At 42.9% G+C, this 14,723-nt stretch overlaps 1 protein-coding gene across 1 annotated transcript; it reads right to left on the minus strand.

Moving 5' to 3' along the window:
* Positions 1 to 1,988: 1,988 nt before the first annotated feature.
* Positions 1,989 to 5,307, minus strand: LOC101681164 (olfactory receptor 8S1-like). Its single transcript, XM_004778930.1, has 2 exons — positions 4,535 to 5,307; positions 1,989 to 2,151 (listed from the first exon to the last, which is right to left on the minus strand). The coding sequence occupies exons 1-2, from the start codon at positions 5,305 to 5,307 to the stop codon at positions 1,989 to 1,991; spliced, it is 936 nt and encodes a 311-aa protein (XP_004778987.1).
* Between the last annotated feature and the right edge of the window lie 9,416 nt (positions 5,308 to 14,723).

Below are 14,723 nucleotides of genomic sequence, written 5' to 3' on the forward strand. Positions count from 1 at the left end.
TACAAAAATACTAATTCAAAGGGATACATGCATTCCTCTGTTTATAGCAGCATTATCAATAATAGCCAAATTATGGAAAGAGTCCTGATGTTTATTGATTGACTGATGAATGGATAAAGAAGATGTGATATATACATAGACATGACGGAATATGACTCAACCACAAAAAAGAATGAAGTCTTACCATATGCAATGATGTGGATGGAGCTAGAGAATATTATGCTGAGGGAAATAAGTCAGTCAGAGAAAGACAAAGAAAGACCATGTGATTTCTTTCATATGCGGAATTTAAGAAATAAAACAGATGAACCTATGGGGGACAAAAAGAGAGGCTAACTAGGAAACAGACTCTTAACTAGAGCAAACAAACTGAGGGTTACTGGAGAGGAGATGGGTGGAGGGATGGGTGATGGGTTAAGGGTGGAATATGTGATGAGCACTGGGTGTTATACATAAGTGATGAATCACTAAATTCTACACCTGAAACTAATGTTACACTGTATGTTAACTGATGGTATTTAAATGAAAATATGAAGAAAAAATAAGTTACCACATTTTTAAATTAGGTGAGTTATCTTCTACTTCCTGTCTTCTTCCTGCCTTTCTTAGATGTCTAATATAGCTGAGTACACGCCTTGCATTCCTATACCTGCTAGGGCTTTAGGCAGTCAGACCATACTTCTCTTGTTTCAGAGACCAGAAGTTCCCCAATGAAGTCTCTATGGCCTGTTTAGGGACCTGTAGGGCCATAATAGGGGTGGGAGGCCATCCTTCCCCATACTTAATGAAAAGAAACACTCAGGAAATAAATTGGTATTCAAGACATGATTTTAGTGTGAATTTAAACACAATGTGATGCATCGCCCAGGAGAATTACATTCTTTCCCTTCCTAATTATGGGTCCAACGGACTTACTCAATTCTACAGGTTTTAGGAGTGACCCCTTTGTATGGGTATGTGTGAGAAGGGAGCATGAGATGGCCATTCCTCCCAATGAGCTCACATATCTAGTTCTTATTACCCTGTCTTAGTTACCTCTCAGGAAGGCAAATGCTCTGGAAATATAAGGAACCTGCTTCAACAAGTGGCCAGAACAGAAATGCAACTAAGGCTGGGACTTGAGCCCAGTCCCATCGCTCCAGCCTACATTCTGCAGAAAAGACCAGGAAATGTCACCTGTGAGTGTATCATATATGAGGCTGTAATCTGAAGAGGAATTTGCTAGAGCAAATTGACAAGAAATTTATTTTCAGAGAGTACTTTAGCCTGAAGATCAGAGGATCAAGAGCAGAGAGAAGCCAGAGAGCTAGCGTGGAAGTAGTCTTGACTGATGCAAACCTCTTGGCCTTGGGTAGAAGCAGGACAGGAAAGTGTTGTTCTTTTCTTGAGAATGTGTGTGGGAGCTGAAAGGTAGCTAGGATGACAACAGAGAATTCGTTTTCTTTTCTCCAACTCCTCCTCCCTCCCTAGGCCTGGAACAAGACTTGAACTAGGCAGGATCTTAAGCTGTTCAGGCTCAGGTGAGTGGTGGGGAGGCCCATCAGAATACACCCCTTTCATGGAGCTCTGTCTGAAGCAGACTCAGAATGGTGCCCAACAATATGGATTCTCTTTCTCCCTTTATCTCCCATTTTCTCCTCCGTGCTACTTTCCTCTGACATGAAGATATAATTTCCTTTGAATAAGTACCCAGAAGTGGGATTACTGGGTCATAAGGTAGTTGTGCTTTTTGTCTTTTGTGTTTGGATCCTCCATACATTTTTTGTGAGAATTTTTTCGAGTGGTGACTGGGCCCCCTGTGGATAGATGTCATATGCTCCATGGAGGTTTTCTTATCTCACTTCATTGGGAGAGGATACTGGATTCAGAGGAAATAATGCTTCTCTTTTGGAAAATAAAGACCATTGAGATAGCTGGTGATAGCTCTTCCTGCCTCCTTTTCTGTTGCACAACTCTTTCTCCTGTTACGAGGATGCAGTGGAGCTGGGTTAGAAGGTAAGCCTGGGCTTCCTGGTGAACACCCTCCTGAGAGCTGCCTTCACTTCCTGGTTCTTGAGACTGTAGATGAGGGGGTTTAGCAGTGGGGTCACCACACTGTACTGCATGGAGAGTACTTGCTCCAGGGCTGAGCCAGATGCTGGGGTCATGTACCTTGAAGGGATTGGCACAAAGAAGTAAACTGAGGTCAGAACAATGGCCACAGTATATTGGTAGCCATGGTCCATCCCATACCAGACACTCTGCAGAGTCCTTAGAGCTGAATCAACTAGCAGTGGTAGCAGCATTTAGATATGACTGTGTGATCAGTGAGACGGCAGTCATTTCTATCTTTAATTGTCTCCAAACATGAGTTATCTTTTTTTTTATTTTTTATTTTTTTTTAAAGATTTTATTTATTTATTTGACAGAGAGAAATCACAAGTAGGCAGGCAGAGAGGCAGGCAGAGAGAGAGGAAGGGAAGCAGGCCCCCTGCTGAGCAGAGAGCCCGATGTGGGACTCGATCCCAGGACCCCGAGATCATGACCTGAGCCGAAGGCAGCGGCTTAACCCACTGAGCCACCCAGGCGTCCCCAAACATGAGTTATCTTATCTTCCAAGAGCTGCCCTGAGAAAAAAGCAAGTTCTGTAGCACATCAAGTGCTGCAAGCTTGAATAAGACTAATAATAATTTCATGCATTTCTCTAGTACTTCATAGTCTTCAAAACATTTTTTCTTAATAGTTATGATAAAGATGTAAGGATTTTTTCCCCTCTTCTTTTCCCTGTATATATAATTGTATGTTTTCATCTTATGAGGATTGTTTCTTGCCAAAGTAGATGTTCATTCTAATAATGCTGTCATTGTTCTCAACATTTATGGCTCTGGGAATTACCTTCAGTCACAGCATGTTATTTTATATAATGCTAGTGGAACAAAACATTTGTCCTTTTTTTAAAAAATTTTTTTAAAAAATTTTATTTATTTATTTGACAGACAGAGATTATAAGTAGGCAGAGAGGCAGGCAGAGAGAGAGAGGGGAAGCAGACTCCCCGCTGAGCAGAGAGCTTCACGTGGGACTCGATTCCAGGACCCTGGGATCATGACCCGAGCTGCAGGCAAGAGGCTTTAACCCACTGAGCCACCCAGGCACCCCAAAACATTTTTCCTTTTAAGTACATTTTTCTTCAGCTTAGAAAAGAAGCTAAACATGATAAATAAAGTGGAAGATAAACATGTTTTAAGCACAAGATTTGAATCCAAAATAATAAGGTTAAGTTTTGGGCTGCATTTTGTTGAGTCTCACTGGCAGTACTTCCCAAAGAAGCATTAATTTTTTTTTTCAACAGGTCATCATCATTGGAATATTCCTTGTAGATTCTGCTGTGCTCTATTTAAAAAGATATTCAGGGGCACCTGGATGGCTCAGTAGTTAAGCATCTACCTTCGGCTCAGGTCATGATCCTGGGGTCATGGGATTGAGCCCCACATCCGGTTCCCTGCTCGGCGAGAAGCCTGCTTCACTCTCTCCCACTCCCCCACCTGTGTTCCCTCTCTTGCTGTCTCTCTCTCTTGGTCAAATAGATAAATAAAATCTTAAAAAAATGAAAAAAATATTCATTTTACTGTCATTTTTCTTCATCTAATTTATCCCTGTTAACATTTCTGTGAAGTAGGTAGGGGCAATCTTAGTGTCTCCTTATGGCATATGAGAAAAATGAGATACAGAGAAAGAAAGATTTGTCTACAGAGTCAGGTGAGCTCCTTTTCCACACCTGCCTTCTTTTCAAGTAACAAACAGGTAAGAAAATTACAGAGCAATTTGTATAAATCTATCTCCAGTTCACTAGTAGACACTATGGGTCATTAATTATTCTGCTCCTAGTAAGTGAGGACTTGTCAGCTAGAGTTGTTTATGTTTGAGAGAAGTATGGTAAGAAAGAGTATGATGTTTTAAGTCAGTGAGACTTGGTTTATACTATGGCTCCATTACTAACTTGTTCTGGGACTTTGGAGAAATTACCTGGTTACTCTTGAAACTTAGGTGCCTTACCTGAAAGTGGAGTTAATAATATTTCTCTTGTAGTATGTTCCATACTAAAATTGAGCTTGAGAATTTAAAAGAAGCTGGTGTACTGTAGGTGCCTAAAGAAATAGTTTTAAATAAGCTTCAGAGACATCATCTTCCAGTAGGAAAAACAATGTCATCTCTTTCAAGAATGATATGTTTTATTGTTTTGGTTAGCACTGAATAAAAATCTACCAAGGGCTCTCTGATTTCCTTTTGAGAGGTATTAATCATAAGTTAATAAAGTAGAAAATCTCTAGTCCTTGTATAAGCTCATCTTTCAGAGATAGACAATTAAGACCTGAGAAAGAAAATGGATTTTTTTTTTTTTATAACTCACACAGCTAGTCCTCAGGAGAGCCAGAACTAGAAACCAGGCTTTCTGAATTCCAGTACAGTCATTTTCCTGCCACTTTGGAAGACCAAGGCCAGTTAAGGGCAAGTGATATCCTACATTTACATTTAGGTGGTTATAGTATGACATACCTGAAAACTCCTGAACCATAAAAGATGGTGACCACAAGAAAATGAGAAGAGCAGGTGGAAAAGATCTTGCTCCGACCCATCGAAGAGTTGATTCCCAGGGCTGTCATGATGATACGAGTGTAGGAGCCCAGCAATAGGACAAGAGTGCCAAAGCCAAGGACTGCTATGGTGGTCAGGATGGAGACAACACTAATGTAAGGGTCAGAACAGGTCAGCAGGAGCACTGGGGGAAGCTCGCAGGCAAAACTGCGGACAAGATTGGGGCCACAGAAGTGCTGCTGAGCCAGAAGGATGCTGTTAACCAGGCTAGTTCCCATTCCTATGGCCCATGATGTTCCCACCAGGCCAATACATACCTTTTTGTTCATAGCCACCACATACAACAGTGGGTGGCACACAGCCTGGAACCGGTCATAGGCCATGACTGAAAGGAGGCAAGCTTCAGTGGCTCCAGAAAATATGACCAAGGAGATCTGGGTGAAACATTCAAGGGGGGATATAGTCTTCCACTTGGAAAGAAGGTTCTCTAGCAGTTTAGGCACAATGACTGAGGAATAGAAAGCATCCATGAAGGAGAGGTGACTCAGGAAGAAGTACATGGGCGTGTGGAGATAAGAATCAGTTCTGATCACCAGCAGCACTGTCAGGTTCCCCATCAGGGTTAGTAGGTAAATTCCCAGGAGGAGTACAAAGAGCACAGCCTGGACCTGAGGGTTGTTGGACAGTCCTAGGAGGACAAATGTCGTGACTGTGGTTGTGTTGTCAACTTCCATGGAGCATTTAAGTTCTCCTTTCAGAGGGACAAGAAGGGAAAAAAATTATCACATGGGTTATCAGTCTCGGAGCATGCCTGGGGATGAGGCATTGGGAGTAAAGCTTCATGGCTGATCCAGAACAGGTTGTGTCGCAGCCACACCCTTGTCATGTCAGACCTGATTAGTCCTTCTTGGCTCAGGGCAGGAAGCTATTGGCCAAGGTGGAGAAGGTGGAAGAGAATAATGTAGACAATTTGACCTAGAAAGGAAAGAGAAGAGAACAGGGATTAGACTGGAACAGGAACAGACTTCAGAACACTGAGAAGTTGCTATTCTCCAGTTCCAAAAGGAATTGAGCTCAAACCACAGGAGAGCTGACTGGCACAGTGAATAAGTGCTGAATATTTTGGCTGACTATCTGGTTGACAGACTGTAATGAATGAATGGTTGATAGGGGGTATAGTGATACCTAGTAACAGTGCAAGACCTTTCCCTGTCACGGTAAGTTCAATGGTAAGTCACTTGAAGTTCTCATTTTTAAAAAAAAAAATGGGAAAACTAGATGGTTCTAAAGTCCATTCCAGTTTAGAAAGTCTAAGGATTAAAAAAAAAGAAATTCTAAAGATTAAGAGACAATCTTCTTTGGGTATCACTGGTACTAAATAGAAATCCTTTCTCCTCTTCTGTGTCAATCCAAGCAGGAATGGTATGTGAGTGTGCTGATGTTATGGAAGCCTGGCAGGAGGAAGCCCTCGAAATGGAGGTGAGTGTTGTACATATCAGCTACTCCAAGGTCTTCCTATTCCAGGGTTTCTGTATTGTCCACTGATTTTTTCTGTAATCTCAGTAATTTACGGGAAAGTCCATGAAAAGTGTGCTATTCTCTGAGCGGGTAGCGGGGGACTTGGATAAATCCAAGTCAGACTTGGACCATCTTCTATGCATCACAGGGATGGTGAAAGCTGATTGAGAGAGAGAGAGAGAAACAGAGAGAGAGAGAGAGAGAGAGAGAAGAGATAAGAAAGATAAAAGAACACCAAGAACACCTGGTAAAATGTACAGTTATAGGGTTTGGTCTAGACCAGAACAAGGTAAAATTGTCACCTTTCTCTTTGATGGGTAACTCAGAAGGAGGTAAGTGAGGATCTGATCTCTATTCATGGCTTCTACACTCACGGTTTCCCAGAGTGGGTAGTTTTAGAAGATGGATAGGAATGAGAAGGGGATTTGTCTTCACCTGGGCACCCTAGGCCAACAAGAGATGATCTCCGTGGATGATAACCAAATGACATCCTTTCCAACACTGGAGCAAAAGCCTCAGATGTGGCTAGGGCTTCTGTGGGCTACCCTCAACTTTGTCCTTTCTTTAGAAGATTCAGGGGTGAAACTTCTTAGCAAGGAAATATTCCTGTTGTCTTTCTATCTAAGGGTAAGACTTCTTGACTCTGCCTCCCATATAACAATGGCCAGAGGGACTTGATCTCAGCTCTAGACCTTGGAGAGTGAGGGAACTCCCTAGAGAGGCCCTTAGAGCAGAAGAGCTGCTCTGGATGTGAATGAGGTCTCCAAGGGCCAACTATTCCTTCCCTGAATCACTCTTGTTTCAGTGGGTTGCATCATACAAGAGGGGACCCAGGGTGGCCAATAATGTCTAAAGATAAAAATAGAGAATTCTGAGGATTCCTGATACAAAAACTTGAAATTTCTTTCTTTCTTCCCTCCCTTTATCTTTCTTCCTTCTCATTTCCCTTCCTTCTCATTTTGTTATGTTAAAAATTGTATTTATGATTATACAAATAATATAATGATAAAACAAAATGAAAAAGATACTGAGGATACTTTAAAAATGAAAAAAAGATATTGGGGCGCTTCGGTGGCACAGTTGGTTAAGCATCCAACTCTTGATTTCTGCTCAGGTCATGATCTCAGGGTTGTCAGATTGAGCCCTACAGTGGGCTCTGCCTCCAGTGTGGAACCTGCTTAAGAGTTTCTCTTTCCCTCTCCCTCTGCCCATAACCCCACCCCCACCCCATGGCTCACTCTCTCTCTAAATAAAAAAAAAAAGGTAAAAAAAGAAAAAAGATATTAAAAATATTTTAATTATAAAATAAGAAAATAAAAATTTATCATGTCGTCCAAAATTAATTGTTGCAATTCAAATAAAATTCAAATAGATTAAAATCTTCAAAACAAATTTTTAATTGTGGTAAAAATGTTTTATTGTGAATACATTTAAGCATATACAGAAGCAAAGGGAATGGTGTATTGATGCTTCTGTATCCATCATCCAACTTCAACAATTATCAGCTCCTTGACTGCAACCCAGCTTTGACCACATGGAGCTGGTAAATGTGGTCCCTGTGTTCCATGAGCAGTCATGTGTCTAAGACATAGAAAAGTTCCATTACTGAAAGATAAAAGGGAAGGGCAGTACTGAGGAGGGATGATCAGGCTTTAGAAATTTTTTTTTTTTAAAGATTTTATTTATTTATTTGTCAGAGAGAGAGCGAGCGAGAGCGAGCACAGGCAGACAGAGTGGAAGGCAGAGTCAGAGGGAGAAGCAGGCTCCCTGCGGAGCAAGGAGCCCGATGTGGGACTTGATCCCAGGACGCTGGGATCATGACCTGAGCCGAAGGCAGCTGCTTAACCAACTGAGCCACCCAGGCGTCCCAGGCTTTAGAAATTTTTTTTTTTAAAGATTTTATTTATTTATTTGACAGAGATCGCAAGTAGGCAGAGAGGCAGGCAGAGACAGAGGGGGAAGCAGGCTTCCCGCTGAGCAGAGAGCCCGATGTGGGGCTCAATCCCAGGACCCTGGGATCAAGACCTGAGCCGAAGGCAGAGGCTTCAACCCACTGAGCTACCCAGGTGCCCCAGGCTTTTAAAAATTTTTTAATAAGATTTTATTTATTTATTTTTAGACAGAGAGTGCTCTCCCACAACCGTGAGCTGAGGGAGGGCAGAAAGAGAGGGCAGGAATCTCAAGCAGACTCCACACTGAGCACAGAGCTTCAAGCGAGGCTTGATCTCACACCGTGAGGTCATAACCTGAGCTGAAAGCAAAAGCTGGGCGCTTAACTGACCAAGCCACCCTCATGCCCTGGAGGATTGGCCTTTGCCATGGATGAGGACTGAATGGTGAGTAATTACCTAGGAGATAACGAAGCAACAATACAGAGGGAACTTGGGCCTTTCACTCCGGACCACCCATTCATCTCTGGACTTAAAAGAAAAGTAATCTACTTTGATTGAGGTGCCGTATTTTGGGATCTCTTCTATAACAGCTTAACCTTTATCTTCCTAAAATAGATTTCCTAATCAACTCAAATTGTCTCCAGTGTCCCACCATCAAAAATAAAGTTGCAATAGCCTCCTTTCCTTCCTTTTGCCTTCAGGAGTGTATTTATTGTGTCTGAGATAATACATCAGGTGCTCTCTGAGCTACACGGTGTAAGAGGAAGTTTTCTCATTACAAACTGACAAAGAAGTAAAAAATTGTTCACAACAGCCATTTGAAGATCTGGTTCTACATGTTCAGAAATATGTCTGGGCTTAATACTAATGACAGAATTCTTAATCATCCAAGGCTGCTTTTATAACTTAATACAGATAATAAATTAGGCTAAAATGTACTGTAATATTTGGTAGGACCTTTAGTACACCACAAAATAAATTTTGATACATCAAAGAAGCAAGACTTGCAAGCAGACACCTTAGACACAACAGATCCTCAACTCTAAAGTTCTACTCTTGAGAGAATTTCCGTCTTTGGGGAGTCTCTCAGTCTCTAGTGGGTAAAGGCAGGGAGAAGAGTCAGCGTAGCATGCCCATGAAGTCTGTGCTGTGTATAGAGATGCACGGCCCAGGGAGAGGGTGCTCCTTCATAGAACATACCGATTATGTGAATTATGTTGCCTAGCACTGGGTCCATGGTCTGAATATCCTGTCATGCTCTGCCCTGTTGGTCAGATACCGAATGGCCATACTTCCAGGCAGAGGACCTTCAGGGTTGCAGTTTGTGAAAAAAATTGAGAGCAAAACCTTTGAAATAGATAAGCAGTTATTCCACTTGTCTTTGAGTAGATGGCTCCCTGACTGTTGATGTCCCAGAGGTAGATACTGGTGTGGCCGTTAAGCTTTGGTGGCTTAAATGGGTCATCAGATGGAAGTGCGATATCCAGAGGGAATAGACCACCATCGTATACAGAACCCAGTGGACCGTTCATATTTAGGAGGAAGATTGGAGGTTCCTTTCCACTTCACCATCAAGAGCCAAGCAGACACAGCTCATCATGTATATGTTGTCATGATGAAGAGTAACCAGTCTTAAGTACGAGAACTGGACAGCACAATTTGCTTTGTCATACACAGGCTCATTCTAGACTCACTTGGTATTTGAGGTGGTTGTTTGGGTTTGCTAACTGGCATTATCCAAAGGAAAACACACTCATCACATCACTATAACAGGTGGTAGTTTTACAAGGTGGAGTGAGGCCCCTCCAAGGTAAGGCTTCTGCCCTTCCCCAGAAACTGGGAGACAGGGGTGCTGTGTTTTCTGATAATTACATTTTGAGGAGTTGGTTCTCAAGTCCTTAAGGAACACATTACTGGTAGTAAAGCTGGCATGGGGCTTTTTAACTTTTAAAAAGATTTATGTACATTTCAAAGAGACAGAGAAAAAACTTACAAATTTTTTAAAGTAAATGCTCTAAGAAAAGAGAAGAGGGAGAGAAGCAGGGGAGTTCGCCTTTTAGTTTTAATTTGCACTTGCCCTTATGTCGTCCAATTTCTCTCCACCCTTGGGTGAAAAGGTTCATTTCTGGGGCGCCTGGGTGGCTCAGTGGGTTAAGCCTCTGCCTTCGGCTCAGGTCATGATCTCAGGGTCCTTGGATCAAGCCCTGTATCGGGTGCTCTGCTCAGCAGGGAGCCTGCTTCCCTCCCTCTCTCTCTCTCTGCCTGCCTCTCTGCCTACTTGTGATCTCTGCCTGTCAAATAAATAAAATCTAAAAAAAAAAAAAAAAAAAAAGGTTCATTTCCCCACTGGGTTTCCTTTGTGCCTTTCAAAAATCAGTCCACTCGCTTTGTGTGGATCCATGTCTGGATTCGCTGGTTTCATAGTTCCACACCACTCGCTTTGTGTGGATCCATGTCTGGATTCGCTGGTTTCATAGTTCCACACATCCATTTTTTTGCTAGCCTCTTGCAGATGCAACACTGTGTTGTAACTTTATGGTCAGTCCCAAAATCAGATGCTAGAAGTCGTCCAATTTTGTTCTTTCTCAGATTCGTTTTGGCTATTTTAGTCCCTTTGCCTTTCCAGCTTCATCAGTTTCCACAGGCTAAGTATGGTTTTGAACACTTTTCATCTGCTGGAAGGGCCACCCCAGCACCCTTGGGAGGGCTTTGATGAATTTCCTCCTTCAGGCTGAGGCTTTTGTTCTGCAAGGGAGCTCGGGGAGCTGGGCCTGGGAGATTTATGGTGGCTGCTGTTCGCTGACCCCAGCCAGCCCAGGGGGAAAGCTTTCCTTAGTGTCTCCCCACCATCCTCCCCGTGAGAGCTGGATGGAGTTCCTGGGGGAACAGACTGCAAGAAAGTGGGAGCTTCCCTAGGACCGCAGCCCTCTGGAGCCTCAGTGCCTCTCACAGCTCACATCCGGCCTCCAGCAATCTGTCACCATTTCTAGTTTAATCTTTCTCCTCCTTGAGGTGGCACCAGCAGCTTCTGTCCCGAGTAAGCCAACGCTCAGGTCTCCCGTCTCCCTGCAGGCACACTCTTTTCTCCAGATTTCTGTGTGGCCCAACAGCTCTCTGATGACTAAGAGAAGTGGTTGACTTTGTCTGTCTAGCTTTTTTCTTATTTTAAGAGTGGGAGTGATAGTTTGCCAGCCTTCTGCATCTCTGAGCCCAAACCAGAAGTCTGAGTTTTTAAAGTTTTTTTTTTTTTTAAGAGTTTATTTATTTATTTGACAGACAAAGATCACAAGTAGGCAGAGAGGCAGGCAGAGAGAGAGGAGGAAGCAGGCTCCCCGCTGAGCAGAGAGCCCAATGCGAGGCTCGATCAGAAAATTGCAGCTCTTGTTGCCAGGATGTCTTTTATTTTACCGTATTTGAATCTCTTTAAATGCCCTCCCCGTGTTTTCCTCGATTGTTTCGGTCCATCTATCTCCTTGCACATTTTTTTATGGGGTTGTTCTGATCAGCTGCTTGATGCTTACCTCTCTCTCCCTCTGTACTGTTTAGTTTGCTCATTGTGGCGAAGTCCGGCTGGTTGAGTTCTGTAAGTGGTGACAGTCTCCTGACAGAAGGCAGTCTGTGCCCCTCCCACTCTGTCCCCACATCTTCTCACCATGCTACAACCACGTTCAGCTCCGGGAGAGAGAGGCGTGCACACCTCTCCTAACAGAACTCCCCTGGGCCCTGAGCCCCCTGGCCCAGCTTCCCAAAGGCTGTAGCTGCTGCTCAGCTCAGGAGGACCAAGAAATTTGAATTTGGGATTAGCATTCCATGGGACATGTTCAAGCTGCCTACTCTGTACATTTTTGTATACAACACATTGAATATATTAATGGTCAGCTATCCTGTATCTTTATTTTGCCTGTCACTGGTCTAATCCATTAAGTGTCACCGCTTAGTGCTCAGAAAGAAATCTATTGCTTTCACTTTCAAGTTTCTGTAAGAACTTCCTTCACGTTCTTGAGCACTTATAAAGCATTCTTCCTCCAGATAAAATTTCCCCAAACCCAAATATCTTCTACTTTTCCTTTCTCAACACCCTCACTGGTCTCTTTGGTTATGGGGTTAGGCCAAAATAATCCTAGCTCATTCAGACCTCACAGCAGAGGTCTCTATCGCCAATTGGCCATTTCTCCCTATGGCTCATGAGAAAGCTTCCCAGCCATCATGGCGGCCTGCCTGCAGACCTCATACTTCCTATTCAGCTCTCACTAAAGGGCAAGAGGGCAAGAGAATTTAAAAAAAATTAATGACAAGAGTCAGACACATTTCCATCAGTAAAGAAGACTCCAAGGATCCAAATGACAGATCTTACAAATCTATGATTTGCAGGAAAAAGATACAATAAGACAACAGCATTAAAATAAAGATATGCATCACAGCCAAAGGCTGCCTCATAGCAAGGGGAGAGGACTGGAGAGAGATCACTTGTCTTCTCTTCACAAGGCCAAACAACACATATTTTCTCTCTTGGTTAGAAACCATCAACATGTGTGTGAAACACTAGAACCAGCTCAGACTGGGTATGGGTGACACGTGGCTTCCTTGATCCAGCCCAGTAAATTAGCTGCAGCTGCACGAGCCATTGCCACAAAGGCAGCAGCCATTTGAAGATCCAAGGTGAGTCCAACCGTGCCCTCAGAAACAAGCCGACATTCTCCTCCACTTAGTGCTGGTCAAGGATGGGGACTTTGCCCCTTGGTCTAAAATTCTCAGTAGCCATTTCAGCAAAGGCGGAACTTCGGGCGGCTGCTTTTAACACACTGAAAAGTCAAAATTCTTTTCACTCATGTATCCCTTCTTTTTTGTTTTCTTGCCCGCCACTGTTAATTTGTCCTACCTTTTTAAATAGTAATTGGTCTTACAGATGTAGCTATTTTATCAGGGGATGTCCGCTCCCGTTCCTTTGGTTGAAGCGCCACCTCCTGGCCAGAGAGGGCGAAGCTCAACCAAAGGAGATTCTGAGCTTTCATTCATTCATTCATTCTTCATTTATTCATTCATTCATTTATTTATAAAGATTTCAAACAATGAATTTTGGAACACTGAAAAAAATAAAATTAAATTGAAAAATATTTTATTTACTCGACAGAGAGAGAGTGAGAGAGCGAGCGCACAAGCAGAGGGAGTAGCAGGGACTCCCTACTGAGCAGAGAGCCCATTCACGACAGTGGGATTATGACCTGAGTGGAAGGCAGGCACTTAGCCAGCTGAGCCACCCAGGCGTCCCTCTGAGCTTTTATTTTTGCTAACCCTGAATGCTGCAACCACGGAACTGAATTTTTGAGCTCCTGCGGTCTTTCCTGCTAATCTATTTTGCTAGATCCTGAGGCTTAGGTTTTATCATTTTCAGATTCCACTGGAAAGTTTATTGTCAGTAACTGCTTCCAAAGCATGTGCTACTTCAAACCCGGGGTGACTTGGCAACCATCTGGCATCAATGATTCATTTCTACCGCCTTTAGCAGAAACATTGTTTTTCTATCTAAATAATTTAGCCATATTTTTAGTTAAAAGTGAGTCAGAGAGTAAACTTCTAATTCCCTTTCTCATACCAACTGAACAAATGGCAGCAGTTAGGGTTTGTTAAAGGACTCTCACAGGACCCCAAATGACAATGCTTACAGATCTATGGTTGTTGTAGAGGACACAGCATAGCAACAGCATCAAGTAAGGATAACCTCACAGCCAAAACCTACCCCGCGGCAAGGCATCCAGAGACACCTGACATAGGCTCCCATTGTCCTCTTTCTCCAATGCCATGGCAGGACATACTTCTTAGATCAGGAATCACTGATGGGTGCATGGAACCAGGGAGGCCAAAAAGGTTCTAGGACTGTCTTGTACCCTGTTGATCACATAGATATATTCTTGCTATGTAACCAGCCTCAATAGCAGAGGTCTCACTGAGACCAGTACAAGCAATCTCATTGTGTCAATAAACAGTGCTGACACACTGGGATAAGGCACCTCAAAACTCACCTTGGACCAATGGATAGACACAAAGTAACATATTAAACAGTACATTTCATACTGATTAATGATCAGGGATCAGTGCCATGCAGATATGTCTCTTACCTCAGTAAAAAAGTTTAGGCCAATTTCATGTGTGCTGGAGTTAATTCTCACAGCACACTTTCCTTATTCAGTATTAAACCTCTCTCAAAAAGCACAATACTGGGGCACCTGGGTGGTTCAGTGGGTTAAAGCCTCTGCCTTCAGCTCAGTCATGATATCAGGGTCCTGGGATAGAGCCTTGCATCGGGCTCCCTGCTTGGCGGGGAGCCTTCTCCCCCACCCCCCCACCCCCTGCTTCTCTGCCTACATGTGATCTTTGTCTGTCAAATAAATAAATAAAATCTTAAAAAAAAAAAGAGAAATCTGGGTTTTCCTATTAAAAAAAAAGTACAATACTCCATGCATTCTGGATGTTCACAGGAAGCCTGATGGGTGAATCAGTGAATGAATAAACACAATTTGCAACCCCAGGCTTTGGCTGGGTTTTATAATTTTCTTTCCCTTTCTTTTCTTTTCCTTGAGCACATGTTTTCCATCTTAAAGAAATTTGGACAGTTAATCACTAATTGTTTTTAAGTGAAGTGTTTCTGTTCTTTCACCACAGTTAGATCATAAACTCCTGGAAGGCTGGATATTTTAAATTTTTCATCCCTACCTCTGCTTTCTAATGACTCCAGTCTTCCA

Source organism: Mustela putorius, unplaced genomic scaffold (genome assembly GCF_011764305.1).
Source record: "Mustela putorius furo isolate JIRA1106 unplaced genomic scaffold, ASM1176430v1.1 tig00537227_pilon_pilon_pilon, whole genome shotgun sequence".
In the NCBI taxonomy this organism is placed as follows: domain Eukaryota; kingdom Metazoa; phylum Chordata; class Mammalia; order Carnivora; family Mustelidae; genus Mustela; species Mustela putorius.

Bases quoted from the DNA above. Each gene is read 5' to 3' on its own strand.
- LOC101681164 (XM_004778930.1), bottom strand. From the start codon at position 5,307: ATGGAAGTTGACAACACAACCACAGTCACGACATTTGTCCTCCTAGGA. The intron at 2,152-4,534 runs GTATGTCATACT...AATCCCTTCAAG, and splicing joins TATGGTTCAGGAGTTTTCAG to GTACATGACCCCAGCATCTG.